This window comes from Rhinatrema bivittatum, chromosome 2 (assembly GCF_901001135.1).
Source record: "Rhinatrema bivittatum chromosome 2, aRhiBiv1.1, whole genome shotgun sequence".
In the NCBI taxonomy this organism is placed as follows: domain Eukaryota; kingdom Metazoa; phylum Chordata; class Amphibia; order Gymnophiona; family Rhinatrematidae; genus Rhinatrema; species Rhinatrema bivittatum.
The window spans coordinates 45907299-45922225 of record NC_042616.1 but is presented as its reverse complement, the minus strand read 5'-3'; the positions used below and the strand labels follow the sequence as shown (position 1 = coordinate 45922225).

The window sequence follows — 14927 nt, the reverse complement described above, 5'->3', positions numbered from 1 at the left end:
GGGCAAGCCTTAGGTGGATGCAGCAGTTACTCAGCACCCAGGACCTCCCGTCTGCAGAGGCTTAGCAAGCTGAACGTTTGGAGGGTGCTATAGCCTATGGTGCGGATGCACTTTATGATTTGCTTCGGGTTCAAGCTAAAGCTATGGTTTCAGCGGTATCTGCCAGACGTCTTCTCTGGTTGTGCAATTGGTCTGCTGATGCTTCTTCTAAGGCTCGGTTGGGCAATCTTCCTTCTAAGGGCAAGTTGCTTTTTGGTGAGGACCTGGAACAGCTTATTCAGTCCTTGTGGGAAAACAAAGTACATAAGCTGCCAGAGGACCGTCCCAAACAGTCAAAGTCTTTTTTCCCGTCTCGTTCTCGCTTCAGGGGAAATCGCCGTGATGTTAACAGAGCCCGTGGATCCATCCCCAGGGGAGGGGTATCCAGGTCACAGTCTTGGTCCCATTCCTTTCGTGGCCGTCGAGGTTTCCGAGATGGCCGTCAGCAGTCCACCACCTCTAAGTCAGCTCCCCAATGAGATTCGGCCGGTCCATTCCTCCGCACGAAACTTAGGTGGGCGTCTTTCTCTGTTTCTCAGAGAGTGGGCCAAAATCACTTCTGACCTCTGGGTCCTCGATGTGATAGAGCACGGCTACGCTTTACAATTTGCCAGACACCTGCCGGATCTCTACATTGTTTCCCCTTGCGGCCCTTCCAACACCTTGTTGAATCTTCAGGAATTAGGGGCAATCCTTCCGGTTCCAGTACACGAAAGGGGCGCCGGCCAATATTCAATTTACTTCATTGTTCCCAAAAAGGACAATTCTTTCCGTCCCATTCTGGATCTCAAAAGTGTCAATCAGGCCCTCAAGGTTCCCCGTTTCAAAATGGAAACCCTGCGGGAGGTAATTGCAGCGGTTCGTCCCGGGGAATTTCTCGTTTCCCTTAGATCTGAAGGAGGCTTATTTTCACATCCCCATTCGTCAGGAACATCAGAAGTTCCTTCATTTTCAGATCCTAGGTCAGCACTTCCAGTTTCGGGCTCTCCCGTTCGGTCTAACCACTGCTCCCCGCACCTTTACCAAGATCATGGTAGTCGTTGCAGCAGCTCTCCGCCGAGAAGGGATTTTAGTCCATCCTTACCTGGACGATTGGTTGATAAGGGCAAAATTGACAGCCGCCGCTCCTTTTGCCCGGATCTACTGCTGGACCTAATTTAAATACTGCATTGCGCGCACCGGCCACTGGCCGGTGAGCTCTCCCGCAGACTTTACTGTATCGGCCCGTTAGTGACATAGTGAAAGACAGCAGATAAAGACCAAAATGGTCCATCTAGTCTGCCCGTCATGGTTTTTTGGGTAATAGCAACTGCCGCTCCGGACAGGCTACCCCCAAACCTTCTGTTAAGAGTAGCAAGTCTTTGTTTAGCATCAACTGGTCTTTTGATTCCATATGCTCCTCTCTTGTCGCCCTTCTGTTCTCAAACCATGATGTTGTTCACAACAAGAAAAGCCCAAACCACAGCAAGTAGATATTACAATCCAAATATATTAAAAAAACAACTTCCTACTTACACCCATATGTGATGTAGGCAATCTGAAAGCCAATAGAGACCCCTCAGATATGGATATATATTTGTAGCATCAGTTTACTCAGTTCACTCGTATCTCTGTTATAATCATCGGTCTCTTAATAGACCAACATTTTTTATATGTTGGGATTTTTTGTTTTTTGCAATAAAATAAAGTCCAAAATCTTCTTCCTTATCATCCCACAGACAGTCCCATACTGATGAGTTTTTCTCTCCTACCAGCAGATGGAGACAGAGAATAAAGGTTTCACTGTAGTCTTGGTACATATGCCACTGTGCCACCTGCAATCTCTCAGTACTCTCTGATTCCAGCAGATGGTAGAGGAATCCATCCTGCAGTCAGACTGCTTCATGTAGGACAAATTGCTCCCTGAGGTGTTAGGCTTTTGGCTATCCCTTGGGTGGAGTAGGGGTGAGCAGGAGGTTGATAGTCCTTAGTGTGCTTGCACCCGGTCAGCGAGGAGCGTCTGAAAGCCAGTAGTGCTCACTCCCTCATTCCCTGTCCTCTTCTCCCTCTCTGTTAAGGCCTCCCTTCTTGCCTGCCTGAAAATAGAAGACTTCACTAAGGAAAGTAGTTCTATATTTTTGTCTCTTATTCTTACTGGGTTCTTTAGGGGTTTGGTCCCTTTTAAGAAGTTAGTTTAAAAAAAAAAATGCAGCTTGTGTCAGCGCCTCACATCACCAGATGCAGACAGATTTCTTGAGCAGGCACAGGTTGGATCCTAGAGAGTGGGAGCCTGCAGAGGGAGGCATTTGTTCTCATCAGGTCCAGATGGGGAAATCCACAGGTGGATTTGATGGCGACAAGTCTGAACACCAAGGGGCGAAGGGTTTTGAATCAGAGGAGAAGGTCGGGGTCGGAAGGCCTGGATGCTCTGTCTCAGCCTTGGCCTCAGAAGGATCTTCTGCACATTTTTCCACCATGGCCCCTGATAGGATGGGTGCTGAGGTGGACAGAGTGACATTGAGGTGAGGTGATTCTGGTAGTGCTGGAGTGGGCCAGACTCTGTGATTTGCACTACATCTCTCAAGGTGGTGGGGCCCTTGCATTTTGATCTCCTTCGTCAGGGTCCGATCTTCTTCAGTCAGATGGATTGCTTTTGTCTCATGGCTTGGCTGTTGAAAGGCAAAGATTTAGAGTTAAAGTCTATTTGGAAGAGGTTATTACAACGTCATTGCAGGCTAGGAAGTCGTTCGCTTCCCTGGCTTATGTTCAAGTCTGGACAGCATTGGAGGACTGATACCGGCAGTCAAGCGTTTCTCCGCTTCAGGCCTCAATCCTGGGGATCCTCTTTTTTGCAGAAAGGACTACAAAAAGAGCCTTGAACTCTCTTAAGGTACAAGTGGCTGCATTGTCCTGTTAGAGAGGCAGAGTGCACAAATCCTCTATTGCTTTGCATCCAGGTGTGGTAAGATTCAGTGCTTGCGGCTGCTGGTTTGGCATTTGGTTCCGCCTTGGAATCTCAGTTTAGTGTTGAAAGCCTTGTGCAAGTCTCCTTCTGAATCCTGAAGGGAGGCATTGCTAAAGGACCCTACTTTGAAAGTGGTGTTTTTCATCGCTGTCTTTCGGTAAGACGCATTTCTGAATTGCAAGCCTTGTCATGTAAAGATCCTTTTTCTTCAGTGTACAGAGGATGGGATTTCGATCCGTACAGTCCCATCTTTTCTGCCTGTAACATGCCACCGACCATGGGGGTGCTGCACCGCGATCAGGGTTTCATGATCCCAGACCAGCACGGTTTCCTGTGACCTGCTGGGGCCTTGCCAGCATGGCTCCCGGCGTCCTGCTCCTCTGCTGCATCCTGCTACTCTGAGTAGGAGCCTGTATCTTCTCAGCAGCTTAATAGAGCCAGCGCCCAGGACGTCCTGTGGTGTGTACTGATGACATCAGCACTGCTCTAACATAAAAGGAAGCTCAGGTGCCTGAGCAACATTTCTGATTCTTCATTCCTCTGCATCTGACTGTTCTAATTCCAACTATCATAGGCTCGGCCTGGTTCCTGACCTTGCTTCTGTCTGCTGCCTGCCTTGATCCTTGCTTGTCTCCAGTGCCTTTGAATACGGTGCCTTCCTTTTTGCTGAAAGTGGTTTCGGACTTCCATGTGAATCAGATGGTTGAATTGCCGGGTTTCCTGGAATGCTTTAGAGGTTTGGTAGAGGGTAGAGATCTCCATCTTTTGGATGTGCGTTGCACTCTGTTATGTTATTTATGTTCGGCCTATATTTGTAAGGGTCGAGCCATTCTGAGTGGTCTGAAAGCACATTTGACTTGAGCGCAGGTAGCCTATTGGGCAGAGTGCAGTTGTTGTCTCCCCAAGAGATCTGTAGGGCCGCGGTGTAGTCCTCGCTTCATACTTTCAACAAGCATTACCACCGTTTGGATGTTCGGACACGAGGATACGACTTTCGGTGAGTGTGTTGAGAGCAGGTCTTTCAGGTTCCTGCCTGGTGTAGGGTTGCTTTAGTAAATCCCACTGGTCTGGACTGACCTGGATGTGTTCAGGAAAGGAACATTGGTTCTTGCCTGCTAATTTTCATTCCTGTAATACCGCAGATCAGTCCAGAGACCAGCCCTGGTATTGCTGTCGAAAGACTGATTTTCCTGGTATTTTTTGCTGTATATCAAAGAGATTCTTACCAATTAGTCTGTTCTGTTTTTTGTTGGATCGAGTGGTTGACTGGCTGTTTGGATACTGGAGTTATGTTGGTCTTCAGTTCAAGGGTATCCAACCCTGAGGATTTTTGGTTCACCCTGGTATGGGGGAATGGTTTCTAATCTTGGCTTGGGTACAGGTCAATATTGAGGGACTGCAGGTGGCACTCTCGTTTATGTAGCAGTGCCTCAAAGTTTTGTTCTCTGCCACTATCTGCAGGTAGGGATGCATAAACCCCACTGGTCTGGACTGATCTGTGGTATTATAGGAATAAAAATTAGCAGGTAAGAACCAATTTTCCTGTATCCTGTTGGACTCTGTGTCATTCCTAACATAAAGTGTCATCCCCCAATTAGTTGATCCTCCCTATCATTTGTACCATGTTGAGCACTGTCCCATTGATGATCCTCCTTCCACCAGGTCTCTGAGATGCCAACTAAGACTCTCTCTTCATCCAGTGATATACACTCTAGCGCTCCCATCTTTTCTTTTAGACTTCTGGCATTACCATAGAAACATTTCAAGGTCCTTTTTTTATTTGTACATACATCTTTCTTAGCAGTTGACAGGGATAACTTAGAATCATTTAACTCAATCTGTTCTTTACTTATGGGCACATGGGCTACTTTTGCTTTTATTGGACTCTCTCTATCTGTGTGCCCTAACTCCCCTCTTACTTTAGTATCCTTTGAAGACACCCCCCTCCGAATCATGCGCTGCTAGGCAGCTGTCGGCTTTCCCCCATGCTGTAGTTTAAAAGCTGCTCTGTCTCCTTGTTGAAGGTTTAGCGCCAGCAGCCTGCTTGGTGTTACTTTAAGTGCGTTAATTTTCTTTCCCCATTCCCCGTGGCATGGCTTTGGGTTCTCCTCAACGAATTTACTTTGATGTGTCTCACTTCAGTTTTCTTCATACCTCTACAGCTTTTGTGCCTCTGCTGTGATTTTCAGTTTATTTTGCACATATGAGTTTGTCTTCCTGCCTTAGGGCAGCCTTGCTTCAGCCTGACAGTTTGGATCTTTCTCCATACTTTTGGCACCCTCACCCCTCTGAGGTGCTCATTTACCATAGTAACATAATAATGACGGCAGAAAAAAACCAAAATGGTCCATCTAGTCCTCCCAGCAAGCTTGCCAAGGTACTAACTGCCGCTCCGTGCAGGTTACCCCTACATTTCTGTTAAGGGTAGTAACTGCCGCTACGTGCAGGTTACCCCCACGTTTCTGTTAAGGGTAGTATCTGTTGCTCCGTACAGGTTACCCCCATGTTTCTGTTAAGGGTAGTAACTGCCGCTCCGTGCAGGTTACCCCCACGTTTCTGTTAAGGGTAGTAACTGCCTCTCCGTGCAGGTTACCCCCACATTTCTGTTAAGGGTAGTAACTGCTGCTCCGTGCAGGTTACCCCCACGTTTCTGTTAAGGGTAGTAACTGCTGCTCCGTGCAGGTTACCCCCACGTTTCTGTTAAGGGTAGTAACTGCTGCTCCGTGCAGGTTACCCCCACGTTTCTGTTAAGGGTAGTAACTGCTGCTCCGTGCAGGTTACCCCCACGTTTCTGTTAAGGGTAGTAACTGCTGCTCCGTGCAGGTTACTCCCGTGATTCTGTTAAGAGTAGTAACTGCCTCTCCATGCAGATTACCCCTGCTTTTCTGTTAAGGATAATAACTGCCGCTGCGTGCAGGTTACCCCCACGTTTCTGTTAAGGGTAGTATCTGCTGCTCTGAGCAGGTTGCCCCCATGTTTCTGTTAAGGGTAGTAACTGCCGCTGTGTGCAGGTTACCCCCATGTTTCTGTTAAGGGTAGTATCTGCTGCTCTGAGCAGGTTGCCCCCATGTTTCTGTTAAGGGTAGTAACTGCCGCTGCGTGCAGGTTACCCCCGCGATTCTGTTAAGGGTAGTAACTGCCTCTCCGTGCAGGTTACCCCCACGTTTCTGTTAAGGGTAGTATCTGCTGCTCTGAGCAGGTTGCCCCCATGTTTCTGTTAAGGGTAGTAACTGCCGCTGTGTGCAGGTTATCCCCACGTTTCTGTTAAGGGTAGTATCTGCTGATCTGAGCAGGTTACCCCCATGTTTCTGTTAAGGGTAGTAACTGCCGCTGCGTGCAGGTTACCCCCAGGTTTCTGTTAAGGGTAGTATCTGCTGCTCTGAGCAGGTTGCCCCCATGTTTCTGTTAAGGGTAGTATCTGTTGCTCTGTGCAGGTTACCCCCATGTTTCTGTTAAGGGTAGTAACTGCCGCTCCGTGCAGGTTACCCCCACGTTTCTGTTAAGGGTAGTAACTGCCGCTCCGTGCAGGTTACCCCCACGTTTCTGTTAAGGGTAGTAACTGCCTCTCCGTGCAGGTTACCCCACATTTCTGTTAAGGGTAGTAACTGCTGCTCCGTGCAGGTTACCCCCACGTTTCTGTTAAGGGTAGTATCTGCTGCTCTGAGCAGGTTGCCCCCATGTTTCTGTTAAGGGTAGTAACTGCTGCTGTGTGCAGGTTACCCCCACGTTTCTGTTAAGGGTAGTATCTGCTGCTCTGAGCAGGTTACCCCCATGTTTCTGTTAAGGGTAGTAACTGCCGCTGCGTGCAGGTTACTCCCACGTTTCTGTTAAGGGTAGTATCTGTTGCTCCGTGCAGGTTACCCCCACGTTTCTGTTAAGGGTAGTAACTGCCGCTCCGTGCAGGTTACCCCCACGTTTCTGTTAAGGGTAGTAACTGCCGCTCCGTGCAGGTTACCCCCACGTTTCTGTTAAGGGTAGTAACTGCTGCTCCGTGCAGGTTACCCCCACGTTTCTGTTAAGGGTAGTAACTGCCTCTCCGTGCAGGTTACCCCCACATTTCTGTTAAGGGTAGTATCTGCTGCTCTGAGCAGGTTACCCCCATGTTTCTGTTAAGTGTAGTAACTGCCGCTGCGTGTAGGTTACCCCCATGTTTCTGTTAAGGGTAGTAACTGCCTCTCCATGCAGATTACCCCTGCGTTTCTGTTAAGGATAGTAACTGCCGCTGCGTGCAGTTTACCCCCACGTTTCAGTTAAGGGTAGTAACTGCCGCTGCGTGCAGGTTACCCCCGTGATTCTGTTAAGGGTAGTAACTGCCTCTCCATGCAGATTACCCCCGTGTTTCTGTTAAGGGTAGTAACTGCTGCACCGTGCAGGTTACCCCCACGTTTCTGTTAAGGGTAGTAACTGCTGCTCCGTGCAGGTTACCCCCAAGCTTTATTATTTATTCCCATCCTCTAGCCTTTAGGGATGCACAGTATTTATCCCATGCCCCAGTGATGCCTCTGCATGCAGTGATTTTATTTTCTCCTCTGTACATCATCTTCACGGAGGAGTTATCCTCTTTTTCTCTGACCTTCCGTCCTTGTTGGTAGGATTCTCTCAGTGCTGATTTTTTGCCGCACGGTTAAGTATCTGATTTATTTCCATGATGTCAATGGAAGCTCTGTTTTATGCAGGTCATGGCCCCGTGGATGTTACTGATCATACATTTTACTTTGAGTGCCAGATTTAACTTAAGTAGCCTTTCTCTGTCCGGGGCTCAGCCATACCTATCCATCTCCACCGAGTCCTGGAGCCTCAGCTGTTAGTTCTCCTGTCTCTTGGTCTCTCATTTGCCTTTCATCTTTGACTCCGTTGCTTGGGCCGTTCTGCTTTGCTCTAATCCTCCTATGCTCACCCGTTTCCTCCTCCGATTGCTAGGGCTGTTCGGGCACCTCTCTTCTGCTACTCATCTCTAGATCTCCTTTCTCTCATCACTCCGCTGTTTGTAAGATGAGATCACTGATGCACTTTGGACTGATCTTTCCCGCTGGGGGATCTTAAGTTTGCAGCACTTACATTTTGCAGTTTTTCCTTTCATGCTAATGCTCTTTCATCCAGATGTTGGCATACTCTAAAATTAAATACAGGGTTGATAGCATTAAAGTAGCAGTGCATTATTTCCCTTGTATTCTCACTGGTCCACATAGCTGTATTCAGTCCTCCTCAAGTTTTTTTTTTCATTAGCTGCTGTTGTGGTTTGTCTCCTGCTGCAGTGAGTGCATGAACAGGTTCCCCAGGACCCAGAACCGCAGCAGAGGTTGTTAGCGCCATCAACATAAGCCCTAGTGTTGGCACTTTAATTTTTTTATTTGGGTGATGCGCGGCCGCTCTGAATTTGTATTTTTGGCTTATTTTCATACTTTAGCAATAGTGCTTGCCTTGCTGAGGTTTGGTCTAGAAGATGTAATACGAGGACGCCACGGGAAGGTACTTTAGCCATTCTTGGCGAGAGAAATGTATTCTGTTTATGTTCAAATCTTTTTTTTTTTTATTGTTATCAACAAAACAATACAAAAAAAAAACCGCATGATAACTGGTGGAAGCTTTCCAGCACCGTGGCAAACAGAAGAACAATTGAAGCCTATGCAGCATCACCTTGTTCCCTACCCCATTAACCCATCCCTTTCTCACAAATAGGAAGAACATTTTTTTTTTTTTAACAACAATACAGCAAAAATGACACAATGATGTATGACTCTGATTACCCCATGTCAGACTACGATAAAGCATAGAACAACAGACTGTACAAAATCCCCTCCCCAAAAGGCACGGGAAACGAGAATGTAATTCCACATAGCATGTTATAATAAGAAAAAGAACAAATCAAAAAAAGAAACAAAAAGAACAAGTTCAGCTAAATCATTTAAAATCTGGCTATGAGCCCAATGAGGTAAGGAATCCCAGATAAGGAGACCAAATCCATAAAAATGTCAGCCATCCTTCTGGGAGAGGCCCTTTTGGTTCAGCTTTCTCCATTACTGCCAGAGCGTAAATCGCACTCCTCCAGCGTGTAAAACTTAAAGCATGCAAACCTTTTCCTAAGCACAAATGTCATGTATGTACTCCCCGGAGGAAAAGAAGAAAAATCTTCCAATAGCGCCAAGTGCCAGAGTACAAGAATAGTAAAACTCACTATCTCTCCATCTATTCTATTTAATGCTTTCCCCTGCCTTGGACCTCCTGGAAGGAGTATGCCATGAGCAGCCTGCTGCTAGTTTAACATATTTGGATATCTTTTGGAAGAATTACATGTCTGGGAGGTTTTCTTTTAATTCTGTGCGAGAGGCAATGATGCATTTTTATTTTTACCATAATAATGCAGAGGTAACTACCACAGTGCTGTGCGTGGCTCCTGTGACGCTGAGAAGGGGGCCTGATGAAACCCTATCTGATCAGCACTTCCTTTGGCCTGCTCGACTCTGTTACACCCACGTGGTTTTCTCTCACACTGCGTGAGCCTTTGAAGCTCCCCCAGCAGCCCTGTCACAGCCTCTTGTCTCTTGTCCGGCAGACCTATGTGCAGGACATCCTGAAGACTACCCTGGCAACGCAGGTGTACAAGGTGCTGTACCAGCTCCAAGGGCACATGTACACCTGCGGTGACGTCACCATGGCGACAGACGTGCTGCAGACGGTGCAACTCATCCTGATGGCGGAGGGCGACATGAGCGTCACGGAGGCGGGAGATTACATCGGACAGCTTCGGGTGAGTCGGCGGCGGCATGGCTTGCTCCTGGTACTCTCTTACTCCTGCAGTCTCTCTCCCTATCACCTCCTTAGCCCCCTCCTCGCAGCCTCGGTTCCTCTCTTACTCCTGTGGTCTCTGTCACACACCTCCATAGCCCCTGCCTGTGTCCTGTATCTCTCCCAGCTCCTGGAGTGGTATGAGCAGATACAGCCTTTCCTTTCTTCTGGGCTCACAGTGTCCTCTAGTGGCCTTTCAAGAGACTACACGTACACAAAGGGGAAGACAAGCACAAAGGCCACATGCATAGTAGGTGGCGCAGACTCGACGTTCCCTAAACATTTTTTAAAGACTGCATGCGTAAAACTTTTCTTTTTGTGCAACATTTTATAAACTAAGTGCAAATTTGTGCACTACAAGCCAGTATAATACAAATTGGGATTTCTTGTGCACACTGGGGTAGATTTTCAAAGGGTTACGCCCGTAACCCCCGAAAACCTACCCCAAACCACCCCTGCGCGCGCCGTGCCTATCTTGCATAGGCTGCCGTCACGCGCAAAGCCCCGGGACGCACGTAAGTCCTGGGGCTTTCCTGGGGGGCGTGTCGCGGCCGGCGCATCATCGGGGGTGTTCCAGGGGCGGAGCCGAGGGCGTGGTTCCGGCCTGGGCACGTGTACACAGCCTCCGGACCAGCCCCCGGACCGGAACATGGCAGCCGGCCCGGTGCGTGCAAGTCACGCCTGCCTCAGGCAGGCGTAACTTTTGGATTAAAGGTAGGGGTGGGGGTTTAGATAGGGCCGGGGGGTGGGTTAGGGAGGGGAAGGTGCGGGGGGTGGAAGGAATGTTCCCTCCGAGGCCGCTCCGATTTCGGAGCGGCCTCGGAGGGAACGGAGGCAGGCTGCATGGCTCAGCGTGCGCAGGCTACCGATTTTGGGCAGCCTTGCGCCCGCCGACCCCGGATTTTAACAGATACGCGCGGCATCTATTGAAATCCGGCGTACTTTTGTTTGCGCCTGGTGTGCGAACAAAAGTACGAGCGCTCCTGGTTTTATAAAATCTGCCCCACTATGTTTTGCTCTGTATGTGGGGTTCACAACTTGTGTGCGCACGCACAGCGTAGAGGGAACAATGAGCACAGTGCCTCTCAGCCTTTTTTATTTCATGGCACGCTTTTTAGATTTTCTCAGTCTTCATGGCACACCGAACCAATCTTGCACGATTCCCTCCCCCCACCTTCCACCAGCAGGAGAAGAGTAGCACTTTTTAACCTGTGTGTGCCTCATTCTGCTGGCTTCAATCTGCCATCTAAACTTGGGCAACCAGCGGGTCGTGTGAGATGACAGGGCCCTGCACGTTCAGAGGTCAGACTGAAGCCAGCTGAGGTGGAAGTGCTGCTGTTCTCCTGCCAGTGGGAAAGAGCGAGGGAGGAGCAGGATTCCCGGAGAATCTGGGACACTTGTTCTCTGTAGTGTGAGTAGTGAGTGAGCAGTTCGTTTGGTGGCAGGGGGACATTTAGTGGCCTGTTGCCATAGAAAATTGTTATATTCTACTTTCAAAATGTACCTACAAGCACATTCTTTAAGAAATGTTGCTACGAAATATTTTTGGGCCCAGTACAAAACCTGTGTTCTTTGGTATGTCGTAAATTCAAGAGAATTAATTATACTCCAGAAAAAGTTGAAATTAGCCCGCAAACTCCAATTGTTCCCAACATGTGGAAGTTGTGTCCAGGTAAGGGCTTTTGAACTGATGAGTTATTAACATTCTCTCTCAGGCAATAAGTTTTATTTTATTTCTTTATGTCTTTGCTTATTCTGCTACCTCCAACACAACTCGATAAGAGCAGATTACAATAATAACATTCACAGTTTGCATAAGTATAACTTAAAGACCACAACAAACATGAATAAAAGGAAAAACAGGATAACCATTTTAATAATTGTATATATTAACTTGTTAAAACATTTTAAAATGTGTTTTGCTAATACTCTTTTCTATAAAGAAATGCTTCCAACCCTTGGTGTCTCTGCTTTGGTTTTTCTAGCTCAGTGTCTTTTTTTTTTTTTTTCACTGGGCTTCTCTCTTGTTCGGTTTTTGGATTTTCTTCTTTTTCCTTCAAGCTGGATATTTTAATACTTTCTCTTCCTTCATCCTTTCTGCTTTTTTCCTTGATATTCGCCTCCTTTTCTCGTTCCTCCTCCCCCCCCCCCCTCCCTCATTTGCTTTCTTTCCAGGAATTCCTCACTCCCAAATCTAAGGTCGTCTCTCTCTCAACCCCCATCCTCAGCTCTCTCCTCTTCCAGTCCAGTTTCTCTGTCTCCCCATCACAGGTCCTTTCTCCCTCGCTCCCTTTCCCTTCAGCTTGGCTTCCCGTTCCCTCCCCTGTCTAGTGTTCTTTATCCTTTTCTGTGCATTCTCCAACCCTGGATCTCTTGCCCTTTTCCAGATCTCCTTTTCTCTCCCTCTTCCTGAGTCATTTCTCTAGCTCCATCTTCCTAGTAAAAATTGTCTCTCTCTTTCTCTAACCTAGGTCCTCTTTCTCCCTCCATCACTTTGCCCCTTAACCAGGGGCCTTTCTCTCTTCTTTCTCTCCCGCCGTTGTTGGTTCTCTCTCTCTCCCCCCTTATCCCCTCCACTAATTATGGCCCAGCTTGTCCTGCAAATCCTCTCCCCATCCCCAGTGGCAGGAGCAGCAGTGCATAATATCGTGCCAGCGTACTGAGCTGGCTCCTCCTCCAAGCATTCATAACCTCCTCACTTCCCCTAACATCCACCACCTTTTGCACTTCAGCATTCACCCCCCCCCCCCACTTCCCTTCCCACATCATTCTCACCTGACTGAAGCTCAGGGTGACTCCCTCTTCTGCTTTCAGCTGAGCCCCCATGTCCCTGCAGCACAGGCATGGGAGCCCTGAGGCCCCCCGACTCTCCAAGCAAACCCAGCACAGCAGAGAAGAGCCCTGCATCCAGGCGGCAGGTGGGGGCGGGGGGAGTAGGCTGGAGCAGGGAGCGGAGGCCTCTTCTCTGCCATTCGCTGCTGCTGCGTGAGCTCCCTGCTCCTTCCCCTCCCCTCCAGTCTTCCCAGTTGCTGGCTGGTGGCTGTGGGGTCAGGAGGGAAGGGGGCTGGAGCAGCAAGCAAGAGATTTTGGGGTACTGTCCAACAGAGTCAGTCATGGGCCCAGGGAGAAGGATCACGCTGCGGCTGTCAGCACTGAGGCACAGGAAAGAGCTTTCCCACAGCCGCCTGGTTGAACAGCATTGCGACAGAGACAGTAGTGTTTACCACTTAATGTATTTCTTTGGCAACATGCGTTCAAATTATCGTGCCAGGACGGTTTCTTGAATCTGAGTCTGTAAGCAGCTGAAGGGCTCTTGCCCCACTCAGTCTGCCCAGTTGTCCCCCTTCCTGCTGTCAGCACGGACCCTGCTCGAGCTTCGGCCTTCTCTCCCCTTTCCCCTTCTCTCCCCTTTCCCACTTACCTCCGTATCCATCCCTGCTGTGCTTGAATGCTGTCACTGTTTGGATTACCAGGGATCCACCGCGCTCGGTACTTTCTCACCGCTTCCATGTCACGACCCTTTCTCCTTCACCCTCACCCCCTGCTTTGTACCTTGTTGGAAGCCTGCCAGATGTTTGAAAGCTTCCAAGGCCACACAGAAAGACAGTGGCAGATAGGGGATTAGAATCAGTTTCCCCATAATTCTTCCTGCTTCTCGGCAAGGAGGCTTTTTTTTTTTTAATACACTTTTTTTCGGTACTGAACTAGAAATAAACAGAAGTCCTGGCACATGAGTTTGGAATTCTGGGTTTTCCTCAGCTTTGATATCTTACCGAAACCTCATTTCCTGCCATTGTCAGAGATGTTTTAACTCCCTTTTTTTTTTTCCCTTCAGGATCAGAACAGATACCACGAAGATATCTTTGGCATCACGCTCCGCACACAAGAGGTGACCTCCAGGATCCGCTCGCAGTCCTTCTCCTTGCAGGAGAAACGAGAGATCTAAAGCGAAGCCTTCAAAAGAGCTTCCTCATCATCTCCTCTTCAAGAAGCGTTGCTGTTCTCTCTTCCCCTCTCACTCCTTCCCCTCCCCTTTGTCCCACGCTTCCTCTTCTCTCCCACTCCCCATCTTCCCCTCCTCCATCCTCCTCCCTCACCTCCAGCATATTTTTCTCTTGCCTTCCTCTTCCCCTCTCCCTCCTTCCTTTTTTCTCTGTAACCCCTTTCTTCTTTCTATTCTCCCTTGCTTCCTCCCGATTTGCCTTCCCCTTGCTGTGAAAGATCTGGAAGAGGGGCAGTGATGGGTCATATTGAATCCTGGTGTCTGTGGGAGAGTTTGGAGTTGGATTCGTAGCTGAGTTGGATGGGGCAAGGCGCATGGCCTGGTTTTCCGGCTACGGCTCTTCAGTTGCCATCCCGGGCGCAGGAAGCTGAAACGGGCCTTGGGAGCAGCATGGACTAAAAATGTACTCCATATTATGAAGTTGAGAGTCCTTCCTTCACCTCTCCCCTGCACTGGTCGCTGTCGGCACTGGATACCAAGGGTCGTCCCCCCCTGCTGGTGGTCCTGTTCACCACGGGGCCTGCTGCGAACACCCCTCGCTCTTGGACCTTGTCATGTTATGCAGTTACAGAAACTCTTTTAAGACGACATAAGGTGAAAAAGGTTCTGTTATAAATTCTCCAGAATTACCAAGACAAGTGATTATTTCTTTTTTTGTAAAATATATTTTTATAATTCTTGTCTGCATGGTAGAGTTCTTTAAAATTGCTTATTCCTATGATGGTTACTCTGTCTTTATGTCTCTTCTCTCTAAACATCTCAGATTTTTGGGGCTGGCCGTCTGGGTCCCTTTGCCCTTCCCCTTTTACCTCATGGGTATCGGTTCTCAAGAACAATAGGAGAGAAGGTGACATCAGCTCATTGCTTGCAGCTGGTGCTCTCCAGTTCTGTACGCAGCCGTAAGTTTGTCATCTCAGATGAGCCGGCCACCACCATTCTTCAGTAACTCACTGAGTTGTATTATTGAGCTTTTCTAGAGTAGCCCTTGCCAGAGTGTCTTTCAATAAATGCAATTACACAGTGATTTTAGTTATACCTGAGCCAAGCAAGGGTCAGAGATGTGAAAAGGTTAGTTCGTGTGGGCTGGTCCGGTGACTCAGTAGCAATGCCGTGTGCTCCCCATGCAGAAGTCCTCCGTTTGATTCCTGGGTCCGA

General features: G+C 48.5%; 1 protein-coding gene across 2 annotated transcripts in view; it reads left to right on the top strand.

The window, feature by feature from the left end:
• Positions 1–14495, top strand: part of NOS3 (nitric oxide synthase 3) — a 204451-nt gene extending 189956 nt beyond the window's left edge. For both annotated transcript variants that reach the window (XM_029587976.1, XM_029587975.1), the window contains 2 exons: positions 9537–9731; positions 13605–14495. In XM_029587976.1, the coding sequence (XP_029443836.1) occupies positions 9537–9731; positions 13605–13715 (306 nt within the window). In that variant the 3' untranslated portion in view covers positions 13716–14495. The remainder of the gene's footprint in view (positions 1–9536; positions 9732–13604) is intronic.
• Positions 14496–14927: the final 432 nt, after the last annotated feature.